This window comes from Polypterus senegalus, chromosome 12 (genome assembly GCF_016835505.1).
Source record: "Polypterus senegalus isolate Bchr_013 chromosome 12, ASM1683550v1, whole genome shotgun sequence".
NCBI classification, from domain to species: domain Eukaryota; kingdom Metazoa; phylum Chordata; class Cladistia; order Polypteriformes; family Polypteridae; genus Polypterus; species Polypterus senegalus.
In genome coordinates, this window is record NC_053165.1 from 6,288,117 (window position 1) to 6,312,569 (window position 24,453).

At 40.8% G+C, this 24,453-nt stretch overlaps 1 protein-coding gene across 1 annotated transcript in view; it reads right to left on the minus strand.

Moving 5' to 3' along the window:
- Positions 1–19,535, minus strand: part of ptprga (protein tyrosine phosphatase receptor type Ga) — a 399,554-nt gene extending 380,019 nt beyond the window's left edge. Inside the window, exon 1 of the mRNA XM_039770749.1 lies at positions 18,861–19,535. Within this exon, the coding sequence (XP_039626683.1) occupies positions 18,861–18,948 (88 nt within the window). The 5' untranslated portion in view covers positions 18,949–19,535. The remainder of the gene's footprint in view (positions 1–18,860) is intronic.
- Between the last annotated feature and the right edge of the window lie 4,918 nt (positions 19,536–24,453).

Sequence of the window (24,453 nt, forward strand, 5' to 3'; positions counted from 1 at the left end):
GCCTGGATTGTTACAGCATACCCTACATCCCGCTACCGGATAGGCTTCTGAAGATAAGGACACAATTCAGGCCAATTATAATACCCACAACCCTGCATGCCCTCTTTATGTAACCAGACAGTGGACCTCCTCCCAGAATGGGAGACCAGATCAACACAAAGGCATTACCTCCTTGGGGAGCTGTGGGATAGAAAACAACTGGGTGAATGTTTGTGATGAGGGTTCTCAGCTAAAAACACAAAACAAGAGAGTGGCAGCCTGGTGGCCATTACCTGTGGCAGCTTGAACTACACTACTCATTTAAATGCAGTCTGCCAGTACTCTGTTGTCTAACCACAAGAGGGCAACACACTGTCACACTTTTAAGGAGGAAGGAGCGTTTGAAAGAATTCCTCAAAGTTCTGGGGCCTCATTTATAAAACAATATAATTATCATAACGGGCAACCTACCCCAGGATCTTTTGTGCCTTGAACCTGGTGCTTGCTGGGGTAGTAATAATAATAATAATTATTCATTTTCACAAATGTTCAAAAGTGTACAGATACGAGAAAAGATCAAATAAATGCCAATGGATACAACCAAATATTAAAACACAACCCCAAATAGTAGATTAATATGTGAAACACAAAGTTCTGAATTACTATAGAATAAAAAACAATGAGCCCCAGCGGATCCATAGCCCTGCTCTAGATGAACAGGTCTAGAAAATGGGTGAATGGAAGGATAAATCATGAACAGATTTGATCTCAAATCCAATCATTTCATTATGTGTGAAAACTGATGCATAAAAACAGGATTAAAAACAAAAACACTAAAATTAACATAAAACCATTCTTATACATTTGCTAGGGTTATGTGGTATACTGGTACTGAAAACCCTAATTTTTTAAATTGGTACAGTACCAGCATTTTGTTAATTTCCATAGTGGAGTTTAGTGGTAGTTTTCACGCACCTCACTCTCATTAATTCATTAATTACAGCGATCGCAAAATCTTGCCCTCCCACTACCATTACATTTTCAAACTGACTGCCATTATCCATTCAGCTATGCCTGGAACACAAGTCTTTGGCTTAAAAAGCTGCTGCCAGACACTCTAAATGTCAGCTACAGAGTCTCAGTTCCTTTTTAAAGGGTCTCTTCAGAATGCAGCCTCTAGGCCTTATCTGATTAAATGCTCAAGCACCAGAGAGGTCTCTGCGAGGCACCATCTAAATGCTTGCTCAGTAACCAAAGGACTATAACTCAATGATGGGCAACACTGAGGGATGGAACTTCATGCCAGTTGTCATCTAAAAAGTTAGAAATATGAAAAACCCAGAAATTAATGGCAAGACTCACAATCCTTCCTTTAAAAACTCTTGCACACCACTGATCTAAGCTCTCTGTATCATCAAGTTCAATACACAGCCTGGCCATAACTTTTGCTCTATAGAGTAGAGACCCCATAACCTAGGGCATGATCCCTTTTACACTAAAGAGGAACCTAGTGGCTGGCTGGCTAGATGAGTGGAAGATTTGTGTGTATTGCACATAAGTCTTGCTAACAATGGGACCCGAGTAGAGTTTTAAAGACTGCAATATGCCACTATGCACCGGTTCCAGTCTGAGCTATATAAAGGAGGAGTCCGAGTCTTGACCCAAGCCTACTACAAGATGGAGCTCAACAGACAATCTCCCAGCATAAAGCCATCACAGGCTAAAGTTTTTTTTTGTTTGCTTTTCCCTTGCTTACGAAATCAAGTGAATGGTGTTTCGCAGTTAAATGGGGTGGCACACCTACTTTATTTTTTTGGACTTTCAGTCACTTGTCCCCTGCAATTATATAAAATGGTCACACATGCATATCAGTGGACCTCCTTGCAAGCTCTGTCAAAGTATATAATAACACGGTGAGACGAGAGGGGCAATGCTGCTAACGCCGTCGTCTCCTTTTCCTACAGTGCTGAGAAGCCATTCAGTGGAGGCTTTTAACCCCGCCCCTTCTGATCCAAGAGCCATAAAACCCCAGGCATCCCAGAAGGAGACGTCATTACTGGCCTAAGCATACAGCTGGGCCGAGTTCCGCTAGAGCGACTACACCACTCATTACTTTGAATCCCCCGTTGAAGGGACGTACACCTAAAGTTATTTTGTTTATATCTTGTTTAATATTATTTTTCGCCAAACAATAAAAGGGATGACCCGGTTGGTACTCCAAAATTTACTTGCATCCTGAGCGGTCATTCCTGTACATGGCGACAATATATATGTGTGTGTGTTCTCATTTCTCATTCACATTGGAAAGAATGCTTGTCAAAGATCAGCCAACACATAGAATATAAAAGCCATTCTAAGGCACAGCCATATTGAATAAGCAAAATTGCCCCATGCGGACTCCTCTTCAGCAGCAGAAATGACCAATACTGGGAAAAAGTATTGTAGAGTGTTAGCAACCAGGCTGCGATTTGAGCACAGGACTATGATTCCCTCTCATCACCATTTACTCCATTTAGAATACTGCAAACAGTGATATGCTTCCCTCTACTGGTAGGGGAACCAAGTGACAGGCCTTTGCTGCCAAGGATTTAATTGGCCACAGCCATGAATTCCAAGCATGTCATATTTTATTTCACACCAACAGAATAACTCTGTGAAATTTAAAGCCATCAAGATTTATGCTCCCACTGCACACAGGGGAATTAAAATGCTCTGCGTCACTGTCACCACAGCATCAGAACACAAGTGCATCCCTCTGGACAAAAATCACTAAATGCAAGACACAATACAACTCTCTCTGCGGCAGGAAAGAAACAGAGAAATGAATACGAGATAACTGGGACAAGTGCCAGAGACACGAGTATGGCAACATCCTGGGCAGCCTTGTAAATGGATTGAGTAAACTGAGGTGGAACAGCAAAAGTGTACACAACTGCAGAAATCATAAGTCATCAGCTGGAATAGCAATCCACTGGGATCAGAGCAGCAAACTCCCACTCCCCATCACACACAAAAAAAAGCAGACTGGTATCAGCCTGCAACTGTTTTAGAAGTTAGACATGGAGTCTTGAGTGCCTGCCTGTAAATAATGAACCACAGCCATGTTTGGGAAGTGATCTGAAAAATGAAAGAGGGCAATAATCCATTTCAGAGCCTAGCCTGGCAGCATGGAGCACAACACAGTCCAGTTTTAAACAGAGGATTAAACTAAGAGTGTTTATGTCTCTTTGCATATTCAACAAATTAATCACACAAAACCAAATCTTATAAAAATATATAATTCCACTAACTGTACTACCTGTTTAAGACGGATTGAAATCTAAGCAATCAACGTGGACCTCAGCATTAACATTTGTAGTACAACATGTGATGCACATGTCTCTGTTAAATGCCATTTGGTATGGGATTCGTAAAAAAGTACCACTAATGTTTGTGATGTGCCACCTGTTGGAATGACAAATGCAAAGAATTTTATTGCTAAACATTTTTTGTGATGCGCCGTCTTTTGGAATAACAGAAGCACAGCAAACGGACAGACAATTAATTTATTAAGGTGGATTTTCAAACAACTATATACTTCAACTTTACTTGGGTACGCACTTCTTTGCTCATTGACTGCATCGGACATGTGTTACTCACCAATTCTCCCCGTGAGTCCAAATTGATTAAATTACCCGAGAATGAATCTAAGTCACCAGTTAACATACATCACTTTGGGATGTGGGAGCAAAACTGGAGTACCTCGTACAAGGACATTAGGAGAATGTGAAAATTGTAGAGAGTTAGCAACCAGGCTGGGATTTGAGCACAGGACACTCGAGTTGTGAATCACAGTGCCCCCCCCACACCCCATTAAAAATGACCACATCTCATAAATGCTAAAAGGACTGAGACCAATTAAAGAAATGGAGCATATTATCAACACAGCTACAGGGCTTTACATTTAGAAAAATATATATTAGTAATAACACAAATTACCACAAACCATAAAACATAAGCCCTCTTGGGTTTCCAACAGTGTCACATAGTAGATGAGACGCCACATGGTTAAAACCAGAAATCCAAAAGAAAGCAGCCCTTTGCACCCTATAATGAAAACCTTTGCCTCTTGCTTATTTTAAATACAATCTACAGAAGCATTTATGGAAAACAAATGATTCACCGCCACTCGATGCCTAACTCTGGAAGAGGCCAGGAATCTATATTTATCATAAATTTACCCTAACAAGCCGCTTCTTCAGCGGCATTCAACAGCCATGTTTACGATACCTAGACCAAACAATCTCTTCTTTATTTACACACAAGACCAGCGATGTGGCCGAGTGACAAGGACACCTGGTTCTAAAAAAAGTACCTGGCTCAATCCAGTCTTCCACTTACCATGAACCGGAGTAAGTCACTTCGACGGTGCTAAATGAGTCAAGGACAGCAGTGAAGAAACCGATGGTAATGAGACTGTGGACAACCAACAAGGGGCACTAAACTGCATGAATTCAAGTGTTTTTTTTTTTAAAATCAAACTTGTAGCAGTTTCCCAAGCCAGTAGTGGACAGAATATCACAGCTTCACAACTGGTGCTGTTCGTGGGCTCCTCAAAGGCCAAGAGAAACTAGTCTGGAGCTGCACTGAACAGTCAGTCAATGTGACCACATATTTGTATCTGATGATACACTGGACAAATTCTGAGAAGGACCCGACTCTAGAGGCACTCTAAGGCATGCCTCCTACCAGACACACTTCCATGATGGTCATTATTCTGGAGTAAAGCTTTATTCAGACCCCAGAAAGTGGGGCAAAGTAAAGGCCTCTGTATTTTTAGTCCCAACCAAATTTCGTGTCAATAACTTTTTATGGACTGCATGTTCCAATCTCAGTAAAGATTACGGAGACTTTTCCCTTCTTTAAAAAAAAAAAAAAGCCCATAAAACAACATAGTAAAATTTTACCGACGTGTCAATTGCCATTTCCCATGAAAAAGGCAGTTCCCCCAAATTTTAAAAGTTTTCACAGGTAAAATTGAGGCAGTCAAAGGACTTGTCCACACTATATGCGACTCACATTGAAGCACTTCAGAACGACTCCTACGGAGTTGGTAACGTGGACAAGTTTACAGATAAAGAAGCTCCAACCTCAAAATTCTTATCACAGGACTTATTCTTGCAGTGACTGAAACTAAACGACCCACTTGAGCCTTCTAGGTGTACAGAATGGACCATCTGCTCAAAGCAGGTTTGGTAACACCAGTCACCCCTAAAGCGACACGAGGCACGGAGTTTCAGCCCTGATCCAGTTGCAGCCATTCCTGACCCTGGTTGCCATTGTGATTCTTTTCTTGTTACAAGGAGAAGCAAAAGTTGCACTGCAACAACACATGCTGTTTTGAGGAGACGACCATGTGTAACCACAGCAGGCATACTAATCTCAAATTTTTCCAGACATTACTGTGCAAAACCATGTTTAAAATGACCAAAGTTGCGTGGCAACAGTAACTTTACAGACTTACGTCCTGAAAGATTATTCTGTCGGAATAGGGCTTAAGTTAAACCTAGTCTTAACCACAGTGTAAGAATGTTTCATGGACACAATTCATGAGGTACACCTGAAATGGGCATGTTGATGAAGGGGAAAGTAAGAAGTATAAATAATTGGGCATATCACGGAACATCAACGACAATTAAAGCAAAGGCTACGAAACGTTATTAGATTTGTAAGCTACTTGTACTACATATAAAGACCCCACTAAGGTTCCATTTACATTCATAACAGTGTTTATCAAAAGCAGTTTATTTAGCAATATTTTTTTTTTTTTTTTTAAACTTTCCAGTGCTTGAAGTAGGCCTGTACTCACTGGTGCTCTATACCAGCAGCCCCCAGTTCTGACTTTAGGAGGACCAGCAGTTAATGTAGGTGTACTTTTCACAATGCAGGTCCCACTATCAACACGTATTTAGGAAAAAAATGTGTCTTTTCACTACCAACTCTCCAAAATAGTTTTTGTATATCAGCCCACATTCCAAAAAACAGAGAATTGTCAAATTAGGTATTGCATCTTGAACATTACTGATGAAAGAGTAGGATAAAGAAGCTGAAACAGACGGAACTGGTTAGTTTGGTTTTTATGTAATCCACTTTAGCCAATGAAGTGTTTAGGATATTGCGAACATATGACTGGAAATCCGAACATATTAATCATTCGACATACGTGTAATTTTTTTCTTTCGTATTTTTGATCTTGCTTGTTGCTGTCCAGTGTTGGTCTCAAATGCCCATTCAGTTAGAAGCCATCTCCACTCTCGATGAAAACATGAATTTTTTTTTCCTCTACCATCACTACAAATCACATGGGGTTAAGTAGCATAAGTAAATATTTATGGATGGAATATTCTTTGATGGTTACCCTGTATTGATGGTGTTGACTTGTAGTGGACACAATCAAGCGCAGTTCTAGTTTCCTCTCTATTCAGCCATCCCTCAAAGTCACTTAAATCAATTAATCAATCAGACACAAAGCAGGGCTAGCACTCAGTCCAAAATACTTCCCTACATGTGCCTTGAGCTTCTGGGCCCAGCACATCCATTCATTTCTGATATGCAACAGACTTGTAGAAGGAGCCTCTGTCCCGCTCCTGCCACACTCAATTCAGGCACATCCACACTCGGTGAATCTAGAATTGCCATTTCACTGCGGACTGCAGACCAGTTCAAACACAAGACACCTCCCTGACCACACACTCCTCAGGCTACAGTGAAAGAAACTGCACCCTAAAAATAGACAAATACACTCCCTCACCAAACTTAAAACGAAAAAGTGCACCACAGAATCGAACTCCCACAGTCAGCAGAGTCAAATGCATCAGAACCATCAAACCAAGTTGATGACAGCATCTCCAACATTTGTCTGCTAAATGTTGTTCCTAGGTAGAAACTGTGGTGAACTCCCATCCTTCCGATCACAGCTAATTAAACTTCTCAAGAGCGGCACCCATGCCTGAGCCATCACCGCCAACTCCGCCTTCCTGAGATGAAACAATGAAAACACATCTAAATAAGGGAATGTTGGAGAGCAGGGAGAAAAGGTGGTCAAAAAACATTGCACACGCAAAGTTGGCACAAAAACACCATGCACGGCCATCATCATTTATCTTCGCGCCCACTTCACCCAATTCAGATTCACATAGGCTGGCAAAATCGGCTGCAATACAGGGACCATAATTTAGGTCATACGTGCACATATGGCGCCTGTGCAGGATTGTACAAGAAAGAGATCCCACCCCAGCAGTTTGGAACAAGGCTGGACTAACCCCAGGAGAGATGCCAGTCCATTAAGTGTCAGACTTAATTCATTAACGGGCAGATATTGCTGGTCTCCATTTACGTTAATCCGTTTCAAACCACTTTATTTCCTTTCTGCGTAATCAAATCCATGTCTTTAGGTGTACTCATGTAAACTTTGGAACTGCATTTACTTGTGAACTTTGTGCAGAGCTTTGTGTTATGTAAAGGAGACTTGAACACTGTGAAAGTGGGGGTGAGGCCTCCACAAAAGAAAACCAGTTCAGAACCTTCACTAGCAAGCCTAGAAGAGACTCCTTCATACAGGCTTAACCCCCACTACCACAAGGAGGCTTTAGCCCGACTAGGCCCAAAATGTGATGAAAGCCGTTTTTAACACTCAATACAAGGAGAAAGTAGGTACGAAGTAGAAAGTCAAAAACAAAAGGAACTCTTTATAAAATGATAGACCTAGACTGTGAGGTATGAAATTCACTGAATGATAACGTGAAACAGACAAACTGTTGTATAAAGAAAACCTCAAACATTAAAAAGGTGCTATAAAATTAAAATGGAGTTAAACATGCATGAATTGCCACATAAAAATGGTAGACATGCAAAATGAAAGACATTCTGTATAAATGACAGAAGACACTGAATAAAATATGATGACGAGAAACTGACAAGAAGCCCAGTACAAAAAGAGAAACAAACATGAAAGACAGTATAAAAATGAAAAATGCTAGATATTAATAAGATTACAGATAAAAGTAAAAGACTTGAGTTAAACTTGAGATGCGATACCTAAATGGAGATGGAGCTAGACAGTAATTGCAAAACATATTATCATTTGGAGACATAATAGTAAGGTACAAAAAAAGCACCGTACAAAAAAAAGGAAAAGAGAAAGAAATAGTCAATAATTTATATATAAATAAATTAAGCCAGACTGCAAACATACGTGACACAGACAATTACACGGCACACAATCAGACCAGTCTGTAGCCCACTACTTGAGGGCAGAGAAGGAGGAGACGGAGCACCTTCGACTTGAGGTAGACTCACGTGGGGAAAGACTACAAGAAGTAGAGCGTGCAAGCAGCAGGCTCAGGGGGTTTCATTGAAATCTGACACCCACAACTCAGGAACAAAAGGTTTGGTTTTTTTGCCTGTACAACACCTACTGGACACTGTAAAAACATATACATACTACTACAAATTGACTCCCTGGTGGTCCCAATCATATCACACCCTCAGTAATAATAAGATGAATGCTTTTTGAATTACTACAGCTGCACTATTCATACAAAACAGGGAGGTCAACACCAGCATACAACACATCTGTATATTAAAAATATCTACACATTTAAAAAAAAAAAAGTGGTCTAAACTAAAAATGTTCCATTAAGTGTAAATAGCATATCACATTTCATACTCCATTCAACAAATTTGAAACTATTAACAAAAACACACAGAAAAAGATCAGGCATGTAGGCAGTGTGGTGTAGTGATTGAGGCTTTAAAATACAAAACGCTGAGGCTGTGGGTTCAAATCCCACTAGTGACCCTGTGTGACTGTAAACAGGTCACCTCACCTGCCTGTACTCCAATCCAAAAAAGCAACGTAGCCTTGAATGAATAATTCTTATAATCAATATCCACATCCTCCACAAGGAGTCATGGAGACCAGCTACACTCTAAATAAAGGTGCCTAGTCTGAAACAGAACCAGACAGTTCCTGCTTTAATTGCGCAGGCCTCAGCTATTTCAATTGAATCAAGAGGGTTTGACAACAGATGGCAGGATGACTGTGTGTAATGTAACAAATTTAAAGATGCAAAACTAATGAACTGATCAACTAACGTTTTCAGAACAAAAAAAAAAAAAGAATTTTTAAACTTCCAACACCTAACCGCAGACATCTATTACAAACAATGCTGAAATAGTCACCCAATATGCTTGAAAGGCGCTATAACAACAACGCGTCGGAAAATCATCCTCAATTATCAGATAAAAAAAATATATTTTAAAAATGCACTTATAATAAAAAATGCTTTTGCCTGTGACAATAACGGATAAATACCTTGTAATGTTGTTACTCAGAACGCTTGCAAGGCGCTATAACAGCGCGTCAGAAAAATCGTGGGTTTGGAAAGCCGATATTTTAAAATTCCACGCACTCGATCATCAGATGTAAAAAAAAAAAGATTAAAAAAAATACGCGCTTGCCACAGGCAAAAACTTTTTTTTAGCACAATAACAGATTAATGTCTTTTTAAATTCAATCATGGGAAATAAATATGCAAAATACCTGCATAGTGGAGTCCTTGAGCTATTTGTCCTTCCCTGACAGTGGCTTATTATTTGAACATGAATCACTTCCCTAATGAAGCTAATAGTTTTAGAGAACGATTTTCCAGCACTGTCACTCCACACTCCATTTCAGAGTTTTTCCTCTCTGATTTATTACTTGTGCGTTTCAGTTTGACAGGCTAGCTGGTGTGTGTCCCGTTCAGCCAATTCTCCATGAGCAGATGCATTCGAAACGAGTCCTTTCACCTAAGGAGGACCTTTACGAACGACTCCCCCCAGTCCTCCTTTGAACCAACACACTCATTAGCCTCATCTTCACATGACGATCGGACTTCGTATGAATGGCGCGGATAAAAAAAAAAAAAAAAAAGGCAAGGGGTTGCTTGTCTCTCTCACTCATTCTCATTCTGTTAACTTGGGGGCAAAACTGAGGGAAAAAAAAAACACACATATCTGACACCTTCCTTTTAATTACCGCGATGACAAAGCATTCCCCGTTACTTCATTGCCACTAGCAATCAACCTCTTTAAGTACTCAGTAAATGTCAAAATCGTCCATGGTCTTTTAATCCTCAAACCCGTAAAAATAAACTGGGAAATAAGAAGTGTAGATTACATGGACGGTGAAGTCACAACGTGTAATGGGTGTCTAACCACGCACCTGCCCCGAAGACACAAGACGCGTTGAGACCGTCGACTTTATTATTCCGTAAACCCTTCCATCTTCTGAATCCCCTTTCTCCGCCATAAGCCGAGATTCGGCACGCACCATTGGACATGACTCCAGTTCTTTGAAGGCCTATAAACATTCGTCTCTTCGAGGGTTCATAGAATGGCATGCCGGCGAAACATAAATTGTAACAAACTCCGCCTGTCTAGGCGACGGCATGGCGTCCAGTCCAGTGTCGGTTCGCGCCCCGCGCCTGGTGCTCTCGCGAGACCCACAATAGTAGAAGATGTGCACTGGAGGAGGCCATTGCAGAGCCGCTCAACCTCTCGACGCAGCAGGTTTGGTGTCGAAACAACCAGAAAAAAAATAAAATAACCCGACAAATTATTACCTAAATATTAACTAAACTGCCAGGGAAAAAAAAAAAACACCCCGACGCGGGTCAGGAAAGTGCCGACCACCTTACAGAAGCTTATGTCGTCCATTTCCGGTAAATCATTAATTCGTTCATGCACAGTTTAATTATCTGTAAGAACTTCGCTAGGTCTGTAGCCTATTCTGGCAGTTATTATTTATTTTGCAGATGTCTTTATCCAAAGCGACTTACAAAGCAAAATGCACGAGCAGAGTTATCACTGGACACGTTACAGTCACTCATGTCAGGTAGGCTCCACATAGAACTGTGGATTTGACCCAGTGGCCTGGGATATATGTAAGGAAGCAGTGCTAAACTCAGCCCACTTTGAAATCAGGTAGGGCTGGCCTATCATTCAATTGTTCATTGACCAATTTGATTTCATGATCTATGACAACTTCTCTGCACCGTAGCCTATTTGAACAGTACGAGAGCTGGGCCTGAACAAGATACCTGCTTCATCACAGGACACACTCAGTCGTGCCAGGTAGGCTCCATAGAAGTCAATAACCGATACAGTACGTGGATTTCACACAGTGTCATGGATATGCAAGACAGCAGTGCTAACTAACCTCTGTCCCACCAAGCAGCCCACCTTGAAATAAAATCAATCTTAACTTTTAGGGCCTTTCATACCAAAAGTGGTTATGTATCCATCCATCCATTCATTCATTTTCAAAGGCATCCATGGCATTGTCCATTGCATGTTTGGCTCAAAACTAATAATATAATCCAGTCTTATTTTACCGATTGTTCTCCACAACACAATGGGTCTTTTTTAAGTGATCTGATATGACTGAACTATTAATAACTCTTAAGTCATCTTTAATAAACTGCCATTCAGCATCTTCATTGATATTCCTACATTTAATTTTATAACAATGTAAGCTATTTGCTGTTGACGCTCTTCTCACATTTTTGTGTTTTTGTAGTTTGTGTGTAGTTTTTTTTTTTTTAATTCCTGCTTTTTGTTTCTTGCTCTAATTTAGCATTTTATACATCTAATATTAATCCATTGTTTGGTGTTTAATGATTGATGTTAGAAAAGTATCAAATTAGTAACACTGAAAACAAACTATGTTTAACTTTTGTACGTGTTTTCAATATTTCTGAAGCACTCGGAACATTGGAAAGGTGCTATATAAATAATCGATTATTATTATTAAGCCATTGTGTCTGTAGTTCAAAGTTGTAGGGGAGTTGGAATTCAGCCCATTTAAATGAGTTATTGTAATTTGTTAAAAATTTAACAAACAGAACATAAAATGCAGATTTAAAATTACTATGAGGTTATGCAATGCTGTTTACATTTAATATAGTGGTTTGTCAACTGGCTATTGTTCAACAATGAATTCATGGACAAATATTGGGGGTTTCAATAAATGTTAATCAGTTTTCTATTCTTTTTTTAATACCAAATTATTGGTTGATGCCTTTATCCAAGGAAAACTACAACATTTGAGGTATAATTGATTAAATTTCTTTTCTGTTTTCCCCATTTGAGGCACAGGCAGGTGAACAGACTTACTCATGAATATGGAGAGCCAGCAGTGGGATTTGAACCCACAATGTCAAGGTTTGAAGCCCACAGCCCTAACCTGTGCCACACTACCTCCCTGCAGATTAAGGTCTTTATATGAACTAATCCGATGTTAACAAATTTGTAAAATTTAAAAATTGTATTTTACCAGGAAAGGGTCACAATTCTCTGCCCCTACCCTCTGTGAAGAATACAATATAAAAATATAAACTGAAATTAATTAAATCCTTTGCTTTCTTCATTTTAAGCATAATCAATGCAATGGGCAAAAAAAAAAAAAAGTGCAGAAAATGAACCGTGGAGCTGGAAAGAACCGGGCAGCAAAGGACAGTGCACAGTGATCAGCCATGGAAGGAGTGTCAGGCTGTTTTAGAGCCAGCTCCTCTCAGATGTTTTACTACTACTACTAATAATAAATTGTATCTATATAGTGCCTTTCCCATGCATAAAATATGAACGTTGTGACAAAAAGTTTCCACCGTGAGGTAAAACCTGTGCAAACACAAACCCGAAAATGAAGGTGTGAGAAGTGGGATTTGAACCCTGAGGTTTTAATTTCAAATCCCACTACTGACACAGTGTAACCATGAGCAATTCACCTCGTTTGTCTTTGCTACCATTGGGAAAAACAACTGGGTACATGTCTTTTTGTATCTCAAATGTCGCAAGTAACCTTGGATAAAGGTGTCTGCCAAATACTTAATAATAATAGTAAAGGTGGCATTTCTTCAGAGTCTATACCATAGGGGAATCACTTTTGGTTCCCTAAAGAACCATCTACATGAAGCCTCCAGAAGGAACCTTTACTTTTATTAGATCTCTAACAAGCTCCATAAATAACAATGAATAGTTGATAACAGACTTGTGCAATATGAATGGACTCCTGATGTTAACAGGAATCTCGGGGCATAAAATAGCGCAGGCTAAGTTCAGGTTTTCTTGATCTGTTCGTATCCTGCCTACGATACATTAAAGATGTTCGTATATTGTGAACCACCTTTTCAAAACCTAAAAGAACCAATTTCGCATGCAAATACAACTTCTCAGAATGAAATGCTTCTTTGTCGGGCAGTGGTCCTATGAGATATCACACAATCCAGTAAAGTACCACCGCTATTTATTTATTTATTTATTTTTGAAAAGTGCGCGGGATGAAACTGCAGAATCCGCACGTAAGGCACCGGCTCTTCGATCAGATCTCCTGCAGGTAAAATGCCACCGTTCGACCCAAACCATTTAAGAAAATTCTATATAGCGCCCGTCAATGCTGAATACCACCTCAACGCCTTTAAAAAGCAAGCTGGATTTTGTTTCGCGTATTCCAGCGTTGAGCGTGTGATGGGAGATAGCAAACCTCGCTCTGAGCAGCGCGTGGAGTCCGTGAATGAAACCGAGCAGCCAGCCTTCACCTCGACAGCCCATCGCCATCAGCCACAAAATATTAGCGTATACGTTGTATTTGAACAGAAAACCAGTGTCGGCCTAAAGGTGCGCATTCGGGATTCACTCATCCATTCATTCATTAATTCATTTTCTATCCAGTTCAGAGTTGCGGGGGATTTACCATTCAGTCCTTTTGAAATCAGCGGGATGTGCAGAAGTGCCATGTTGTTTTAATATTTAAAGCATGCAGTCTCGTTTGGACTCCTATCTCTCATTCTCTCTTTCGTACTACCCGAAGAATAATAGTAGATGAAAATGACTGCTCGATTCTCCATTCCGAAGGAACTGCTGGAGCCTTTCATTAATCACTTGATGGTGCCGAACAGAATCGGCCAATTACAAGGATACAACCCTGGCTTATATGCGATTGAAGACGTTTCTTCAACCATCGTAACGACACAGACACACTGTACAGGTGCGCAATACTCTTTTTAAAATAAAATTCTTTCGTAAAGTACACGCTGTTTCAACCAACGTGTGCATTTCGAGCGGAATTGGGTTAATCTTTTATTTATTGTGCATTTTGAGAAGGGAAAGCTCCTGAAGAACAAGATAAAATGAACAAAAGGAACACCACCATATATTAAAAAAAAAAAAAAAAAGAAATTGATGGAAAGCAAACTAATTAAATTGGCGGAGCGTTGTGAATTCACCTCTGTTAAAAATGTGCTGCGAGAAATCGAAAAGGTAATTTAAAGACACTACATAAGACTAATACTCTAGAAAACAAATGCTGGAAAAAATCATTAATGCACGACCGGTCTCGTTCCTGTTGAGGATGTTCTACTCACAAAATAAAAATTAACAAGTGGTCTTCGCCTGCACTCAAAAAATAACGGAGCCAGAGTGATCAGAGCGATGCCACTCGGAGACCATCCGCATCAAAGTGCCAGACAGAACCTTTAGATCCATAACAGGGTGCATAAATAATCATGGATAGATGAAATGCATACGATACCGGGCTCAGTTCAGGGTTTTTTTTTTTTTGCCTATGCTCTATTCAAGATTTCCGTTTTGTCCACATATTGGGAACTTTTTAAAAACCCAAAGAATTGGCTTCATAAAGAAACCTAAATGGTTCCGCGAGGAACCTCTCAGCCCAGTTAAGTGCCGTTTTAGACCCATAATTTTTAAGATGTGCAAAAATCTATCAAGTTAAACAAAACAATCCCGCGTATGGTGGCGCAAAAAGTAAGTCTTAAATATAGAACTTAAAATCAATCGATGTGTGTGTCCGACTGTGCAGCTGCAGTAAAATGGTTCAATGAAAGACCTCTCCAAAACTGCATCAAGCGCAAACACTGCGTAAACTGAAAAACATAAGTAGCGGTTTGTAAAATAGACTTCACCGAAACCAAAAAGATACAAATACTATTATTATTATTATCATCATCAATAATGACGTCGTGCGCATCTTATCATGAAGTGAGACATGCGGACTAGAAGTTCAATTTGCCGAGCAGGCGGCCACTGTCAAAATGTTATTTTTTTGTGTAAAACACTTTTGCATAGATACTCCGTTTATAGAAATATCACAGAAAGCGGCCCCGTGAGCACAAAGCTACAGTGCACGTTCACAGGCAGTGTGGCGTATAGTTAAAGCTCTGGACTTCAAACCCTGGGGGTTCACATCCCACTACTAACACGGTTGTGTGTCCAGAAGCAACTCACATCACCCGTCGGGGTTCCATTAGTATCCCAAATGTTAAAAGTCGCTTTGGAGAAAGGCGTCAGCCAAATGAGAAATTAAAATGACATCAGTCCAAGAGTGTAGGGACGTGATCCCTTGTGACAGATCACTGCGGGTGTATGTTATATAGCGCCCTATATTTAGTCAAAACGTATTTGTAGTGCAGCTATCCATGCACGTTCTAATCGGCTTATCCAGTTTAGGGATTTGAAAGGTGTTTGGGAAAGGTAGTGCGGCGTCAAACCCTGAGGGGTAGGTTCAAATCCTGCTACTAACACCCTGTGACCATGAGCAAGTCACTTCACCAGCCGGAGCTATAGGGGAGTAACAAACGAAATGGAAGCAATTGTATCTCAAATGTAAGTCGCGTAACAATAGTTTAGATAATCAGTAGGTAAAGCGACCCCCTAAATACAAGCCTTACAACATACGTACATTAGGGTCTAATAAGGCGTTTTAAAATGACATCAGTTGGAAAGCATGCGGATTACGAAGTACAAAAACTGAACGCGATGAGCCCCCGTGTCAGATCACAGCGGACGAATTTCATATAGCGCCTTTCTTTGTCAAAATGTATTTTCAGTGCATCCATCCATCAGTAGTATGACCAGCTTATCAGGTTTAAGGTGGTGAGTACGTGCGGGATGAATTTTTCAGGTCAGGATGGAGTTCAGAAGCAGGCAGTGAGGCGTAGCGGTTACAGCTTTGGACTTCAAACCCTAAGGTTTGGGTTCAAATTCCGGCACTGACGCTGTGCCACCATAAAAAAGTCATCTCATCTAACGGGGGCGGATAAATGAAACTAATCATACATCAGATGTTGAAAGTCGCTTTGATGGACACAGGCATGCGGCAAGTTAATAATCATCAGTTTAGATAATTAGTAAAGCAAGCTATTACGGTGTTTAATGCTGTAAGACCGACTTCGCTAAAGGCATCAGCCTAATAAAAATCACTTTATTTACGTAATTAGTAGTGAAAGCAACCCACTTGAAAACAAAGCTTCAGCACATACATTACTTTCTGAGAAGGTGTTTTAAATTGACATCAGTCTGAAAGTGTGTGGACTGTGAAGTAAAAACACTGCACGCGATCCCGCGATACATCACAGCCGATGTATATTATATAGCGCCTTTCTTAGTCAAAAGCCATTTGCGGAGCATTCGTCCATCCATATTCTGATCGGTATATGATATCTCCAGATACACTTGATGTGATCTATTTTATATAGCGCCTTTCTTCGTCAAAGGGTATGTGCAAAGCACATTCTACCAGGAATATCCAGTTTATGTTGTGGAGTATATGGAGAAAGTGCTGGATGAAGACTACTGCATCTCATCAGCAGGGCGGAGGTAAGGTGGGGCAGCTCCCCATCCCTCGGACGGAGCACCAGTTGTATATAGTTATCATACATAATTCAATAGCTCGATCACATTTTGTAACGGACATGTTGGCACAAAAATTATCACAGCAGCTTCTCCTTGGTGTGAGTACTCCGAAGACTGTGCACGTCCAATCCATCCCGAGACTGCGATGATGATTATTTGGCTGAAGCCATTATCCAAGGCGACTTATGTATTCTGGTCTCAGATGTTATAAGTGTTTTGAGTTGTAAAAAAAGCGTTATATAAATGTAAAGTATTATTATGTGTATGTTGTAGCTTTGTTTGTATTCGGGATGGTCGCTTACACTACTAATTATCTAAAGTGATTATTATTTGGCTGACGCCTTTATCAAAAGTGACTTAACATTTGAGGTTCAATTGGTTCCGTTTTTTTTTTTCCAAAATGAAGCACTGGCTTGTGAAGCGACTGTCTTATGCTCACGTATTTTCAGTGGTAGGATTAGAACCAACAACCCCAAATCCAAAGCCTTAACCACCACGCCGCACTGCCTGCCTTCATTTACATAATCTTCGTGAGGCACGCCCCCGTGACGGCAGTCGTGTAGTCTTGACATCCCTAGCTACTCGCTCCAACCAGTCTGCCCTGACAAAAATGCAAGGGTTGAAGCGGGCTTGAAATCCAAAGCATTCACCACTACCATACACTGCCCAACTAATGATGAAGTGGTCTCCCATCCAGGCTGTGTTCCTACCAGTGAGTCTGCCATTGAACGACGTGTTTGTAAAATAAAAGACTTCTGCTAGTAATGTGTCTGCACGCACGCGACGTTGACACGGGGGTGAAGGAGACTTACGTCAGGAATACAAAACTTAATTAGAAATGCCGAACACGACCGCTCGCTCACATATCAAGAAGGCACTGCTTTCAGATAAATACTGAACGCGGCCACTAGAAGCATCGCTAACTTACTCGGCACGGCACCCGGAGAAGCCAAGAGCAGAGCGTAGGAATCGCGGTGCATTCTTATTTAAACAAGCCCGTAGTATCAATGCGAACGAGAGAGCGGGGTGATGTGAGACTAGACGAGAGAGAGAGAGAGAGAGAGAAAGCGGGGCTTCTGTGATCCCCCCACGAGCACCAGAGGTTGGAATCTTAAACCGCAGCTGCATCGGGAAATGGGGCACCCGAGCAGGAAAAATAATTCAGTTCCTGCTGCTCCGTAAGTCGGCAGTTAGCGCCGCGTGTATGCCTCGTAAAACAAAAATCGAGCCCCTTTATACGCGTTTTCTCACTGCGGCCAAAAATACCAACAAGCGGCCACTTCCAGCCGGAGAAGCGATGCGGATCATCCCAGGTTTAGCAGCCCGTAAAAGGGTGCACATCGCAGATTGCCAAAGCACGCGGCGGCGGTGGCGACAGAGCAGACAGCCGCCACTTTACCAAAAAAGCAGCCCCCCTTCCCATTATAAATTTAGGGGTTGTGGAGTTGTCTGCTTTTTACCAAGGTGACCTCATTCATAAACCTCCTAAAAAATGCATCCGATTTATATCCAGGACTTCCTCCTGAAGCACAATCAGCGACAAAGTCGACTTTTTAGCGCTCTTGTTCATTCAGAATTCTGCTTCGACAATCACTGCGCCAAGGCGGCTCACTGGACTCCGGAGCAGCAGAAACGTGCGCCGAGCGCGATCGAGAGGCGTTAATTAGCTTGGGGTGGGGGGTTCTAACGGAACGATTCAGGAGCCTCCGCCTTACCGAAAGGTACGTTTAAGCAGACCGATTGTTTAAATCGCCACTTTGTCAAACAGTGGATGTAAACGGCACAAATTCACCCGCAACTTGCAATTCCGCGCGGGGTACGCGGCTGTTGCAGCCGATGTGCGATCGCCGAAGGAAGGCGTGTGGTGGAAGATTCACCTTTTTACCTTTTCACGACGACATAACGGCGATCGTACGAGCGGGAGGACGCTGGCTTAGTTTTTGGGTCTCCACATTCAGCTCATCGCACATTTTAGGCGGTTTACAAAGGAGATGGGGTTTGTGAAAGCACGGACAGCCGTCCAATACAAAAACGGGTTTTTAAACAGTAACTGGCCTTGTCCGCATACAAGTACAATATAAGACAAAAGAAATAACTGCTGCAGAGTAAGCGGAAAAAGGCGAGTTAAAAAAATGTAAGATCTTACTTACCGGGATGGCAATCCACCAATCCAAACGGGAAGAACGATAAAATCAAAGAAATGATCCACCAACAGCACGGTTCCAGTAGCCTCCGCATGTCACTATACACATCGAAGCAAAGGGAAATAAAAAAAGCCCGGTGGTCAAAGTTTATTGTTCCCAAGAATCGCTTCAAAAAGGCAAAGGTAAAATTGCAGCAAAAAAACAAATAACTGAAAAGCCAAATGCACCAGCGGCAGCAACAACCGCGAGCCACCGATTCCAGGAATAAAGTTAGGATCGCAAAGAACTTCTGCCCGAAAAAACACCTTCACGAGCCGAGCTTTACCATATTCCCACGGCCACGCGAGACGAGGGCCACGCTCAAGGGCCCGGCCGAAGGAAAAACTGCGGAAACGGCTACGAAAGGCGGTAGTCCGTGCAGGTCGGAGCGGCGGCTCTTGGACAAGTAGGAAAGGAGTAGTTGCAGCCGAGCTGGAAGCTTTCCATTCTTCCATCCAGGAAGTAACATGTGAGCCCGACTCTGGCAGAGACTTTAAAACAGGCGAGAAAGGGGAGGGAAGGTGGGAGGGAGCTGCGCGATACCACTGGATCCTAGTGCCAAAAGAGTATAGGCGCCGGCGAGCGAGGGAGCGAGCAAACAGCGAGCCGTTACATTCTCTGTCATCGCCGCCGCCACTGCTACGCTGCAACAACTCGAGCTTAAGCGCTAAAACCAGGGGGCAGCTCACGCGTAACCGGACACATCTGCACGGCAGTGTGCACCACGTAATCAGCATCACACACACACACGCGCGCGCGTTTAACATTTGTATGGAGAGACGCGACCTTATCGTTTATTTTGTTCTAGAGAAGTTGTAGAGTTTGTAGTTGTAAAGACAATATAATTATGCATACCATCTTTAAATATTCTGAACACTGTACGTGTGCAGTCAGGCTCGGAGAATAACTATATCGCCAATCGCTAGTGTTACCTATGCATTAAAAATGGCTTTGCAAAAGCTCGTGTACTGTAGAATAATCAATGATAACTGTCTGAATTCACCAGCTCCGTATTCACGGTATGAATAATTACATACAAACGCAGATGCAAGTTGGGCATATCAATAGTCATACATTTATAATCGTAAAGAACTGGGAATAAAATAGAAAATGAACCCGAAAACATTGAATATTCACTTGCTAGCACGCAGCATTTGATTATGACTTGATTGATTAGGTTTTAGGAGGAACTCGGGCTGATCAATGGACACCTTGGAGCCTTTAGAATAGGCTCTGAAGAAATCGCGAATACGTCATCTGTCTATTATATAGTGCCTTTCATATCTATCTATCTATCTATCTATCTATCTATCTATCTATCTATCTATCTATCTATCTATCTATCTATCTATCTATCTATCTATCATATAGTGCAGTTCCTACCTATTATATAAAGGGAAAGAGTATTTCCCCTTGTGGAAACATAAGATAGTTAAAGACACAAGGTTTTGGCTAGCCTTCATTAGGTCTGACAAGGCTATACGGCCAAAATGTTTTTCCTATTCGCAGTGGGAACGGACTTTAACCTTTTCTTTTTCCTTTTGCAGATGCTCACTGACTACCTAGCTATCTATTATATAGCGGCCTTTCTTTATATATAAATGTGTGTGTGTGTATAATATATATATATATATATATATATATATATATATATATATATATATATATATATATATATATATATATATATATGACATTCCATCTATTACATAGCGCCTTCCTTAGCTATCTATTTGATGCTGTTCTGTATTGTATAGTACCTTTCATATCTACTTTCTAGTGTCTTTTCTGTCTATTACATAATAGATATGCCTTTCATATTTATTTATTTATCTATTTATCATATCGTACCTTTGATTTCTATCTGCATATTAACCTGTGGTCGAAGAAATGGAAATGCACGTCTGTTTGTTTTTTAAACAACGTGTATGAAATTATGTTTGGGAATGTATTTTTTTTTTTTTTTGGTTGTGGATGTACTGTAAATATAATGTCATGTTTTATATGTAATACGCTTCAAACATAACTTCATATTCTCACCACATGTGGATTCAGGTTGTTTACTTTAATCACTTTCAATAACGAAACAAAATATCTATTGTTTTAATTTTCATGTGCTGTATATCCACCTACTTTGGTATATATTTTGACATTTTTCTTTTCAATCTTTCCATCTTATATAGTGCCTTTCACATATGTATTCTTTGTCATTCATTTAATTTCCTCTATATCTATCTATGTGTCATCCCATTATACAGTACACAGTAGAGTGTCTTTTTCTGTTTACTGTTGTTTAATGCCTTTACATCTATCTACCTTTGTTTTGTGCTTTTCCTGTCTGTTTAGCTCTCATTCATATACTGTCTTTGATTCCTATCTGCCTATCTATGTCATCAAAGAAATGGAAATGCACATCTAAGATGTTTGTTTTTAAACAATTTACAGTATTAAAATATAGTTCTTGGAAATGTTTTGGTGGTGTATGTGTTGTAAATATGACATGTTCTATATGTGATCCACTTCAAAGTACATTTGTGGAATATTAACTCAGTTCTCTCAGCCGTTTCACTGAAGATTATTTGAAAATATCTGTTCTGTTCCTTTTTCATATGCTATATATCTGTCTGAATATACAGTATCTTTTTAACATATTTAATTTTCTTTAATCTGTCTATCTTATGTAGTGCCCTTCATATGTATATTTTTAGCTCATTAAGTACCTTTCATATATATATTTGTATGGTTTACATTATCTTTCTACCTTTCATTCTTTTATAGTGCCTGTCTTATCTCTCTCCTCAGAGCACTGTAACACTTCTGCCCACAATATCTACTAATTATACAGTATAGTGTCTTTCCTATCTGTCTCTGTTCCACCATCAAAATATAGCATCCTTCATTTCTATCTGCTTATCTTCCTATCCTCAAAGAAGTGGAAATACACATCAAAGGTTAGTTTTTTTTTTTTTTACACAATGTGTAAGAAATGGTTTTTGGGGATATTATGGTTTTACTGGTGGATGTATTGTAAGTATGGTGTATTAAATGTAATCTGCTTGAAAATGAACTCGTAGCATCTTAACACCATTGTTTTCAACACATTGGTATTCATGCTGAACATTTTATTCAATTGCAATAAAGATCATTTTCAAATGTTTGTTATATCCCTTTTCATGTACTGTATATCCATTTAGTAAAGTATATGTATTTAATATATACCCTGTTTCTCGATCTATCTTATATATGTGAAGCTAAGGATCTGCGCTGGTATCCCAAAGGTTCCGGGTTCAAATCCCCGTCACTGCCAAAAGAGATCCTACTCTGCTGGGCCCTTGAGCAAGGCCCTTAACCTTCAATTCCTCCAAGGGCGTTGTACAATGGCTGACCCTGTGCTCTGTCCCCAAGGGGTATGCGAAAAACCAAGTAATTTCCTTCGGGATTAATAAATAAAATAATAAATAAAAAAAATTAATTGTGCCTTTTTATTACATGGCATTCATTTCATATAGTGCCATCATGTCTGTCTGTTTGCATTCTACTATCTATCTATCTATCTATCTATCTATCTATCTACTCATCAAAATATAGCACCTTTTATTTCTATCTGCCGATCTATCTCTCACCAAATAAATGGAAATACTAGTCTCTGGTAAAAAAGGTTAACTTTATTTTTTGAACACTTTATAAGACGTTGTGTTTGGGAATATTTTGTTTTTGGCGGTCAGAGTACTGTAAATGTGATATCATGTATTACATGTAATTCAGTTCAAAATGAACTTGTAATATCTTAACTGCATTTTCCAGCAACTCTGGATTCAAGCTGAATATCCATCCATCCATCCATTTTCTAACCCGCTGAATCTGAATACAGGGTCACGGGGGTCTGCTGGAGCCAATCCCAGCCAACACAGGGCACAAGGCAGGAACCAATCCCGGGCAGGGTGCCAACCCACCGCAGGACACACACAAACACACTCACACACCAAGCACACACTAAGGCCAATTTAGAATCGCCAATCCACCTAACCTGCATGTCTTTGGATTGTGGGAGGAAACCGGAGTGCCCGGAGGAAACCCACGCAGACACGGGGAGAACATGCAAACTCCACGCAGGGAGGACCCGGGAAGCGAACCCGGGTCTCCTAACTGCGAGGCAGCAGCGCTACCACTGCGCCACCGTGTCGCCCCTCAAGCTGAATATTTTAGTTAATTTCAATTTGTATGAAAATATCTATTATATACCTTGTCATATACTGTATTTCCATCTAATAGTATATTTTTAAAAGATATTCCCTTCTCCCTATCTATACACCTTATATGCTGCTGTCCAGATGTAGTATTTACAGTCTCTGTCTATCTAGTATGTAGTGCCTTTCGTATGTACTGTACCTATCCGTCCCTCTATCTGTGTGTTAACACCCATGCAGTGTGGTGTCCATCCATCCATCCTTCCCCACCTGCATCTGGTGCTAGGCAGGCTGCAGTGTGGCATAGTGGGTACGGCTTTGGACATCAAGCCCCAAAGGTTGTGTGTTCAAATCCCACTACTAACACCATGTGACCATTTTTCAAGCAATTTAAGCTAAAGAAATGTAACCAGTTGTATTTCCAAAGTTGTAAATTAATAAATCCACCTGACCACAAACGTGGAGAACATTGAAACCCCACGCAGGGACCTCTCACTACATGAACTCCGGGAGTCCGCAGCCATGTGTTGCCTGAAGACAAATCTGCCCCGTGTTCGTTTTCTTTAAATTGGCTGCTGACGGACATGCCGTGTTCCTCCTACAAATAAACTGCTTTTTTGGGTGGGGTGGGGTGGGGGGCTGCACATCCATGTTTGTGATTATTAGTTTGGATGTGGGTGTTGTGAGAACTGTCCACTGTTGGGGGCAATAACAGGCGCATAACAATATTTGAATTTTTATTAAACGATGTTGACAGATGGATTTCTGTATTGATTACAAAATGGGATTAAATCAGAAATTATTAATAATCCAGTTATTATGGAACAAGTTGCATGCCAAGGCGGCGGTAATTGCTTCATAGAGCTACTGGAAAGTGTGGATTTCAATACCCTATGCACAACGAGCCCCGATTTTCCCACATCGTGGAATTTTCTTGAGTGATCCGAGTTGTGTAAAAAGCTCCCGGGGTGGGCTCGAACATGGCGTCTCGAATGCTGAGAGTTCGGAGAGTGGAGGGGTAAGCTGGCGGGACAGCCGCGACTCGCGAGTGTGACGAGATGTCGCTGTCCGTGAGGGGGTCTCGTTGATCCTTCATCGAGTCATGATGCGCACTTCTCATTTTAAGCGGGTCGATGTCAGACTTTTTTTTTTTCTTTAACGAAATTTGCACATCCGGGAGATTTGTGTGAACGTATGATGAGCTCTTGAAGGATGGCTAACTAAACCTTTATAGAAATACAAATCGCAACACACGGCCAGTGCACAGGGCTGGTGTTGTCTCCTCAAGAGACGAGTTCGCCCACCAGTCTAAAGTGGTCTAGAAACGGTCAGAAGCCTGCAGGTGTGCGGGCGGGGTGGTCGTCGAAGGTGTT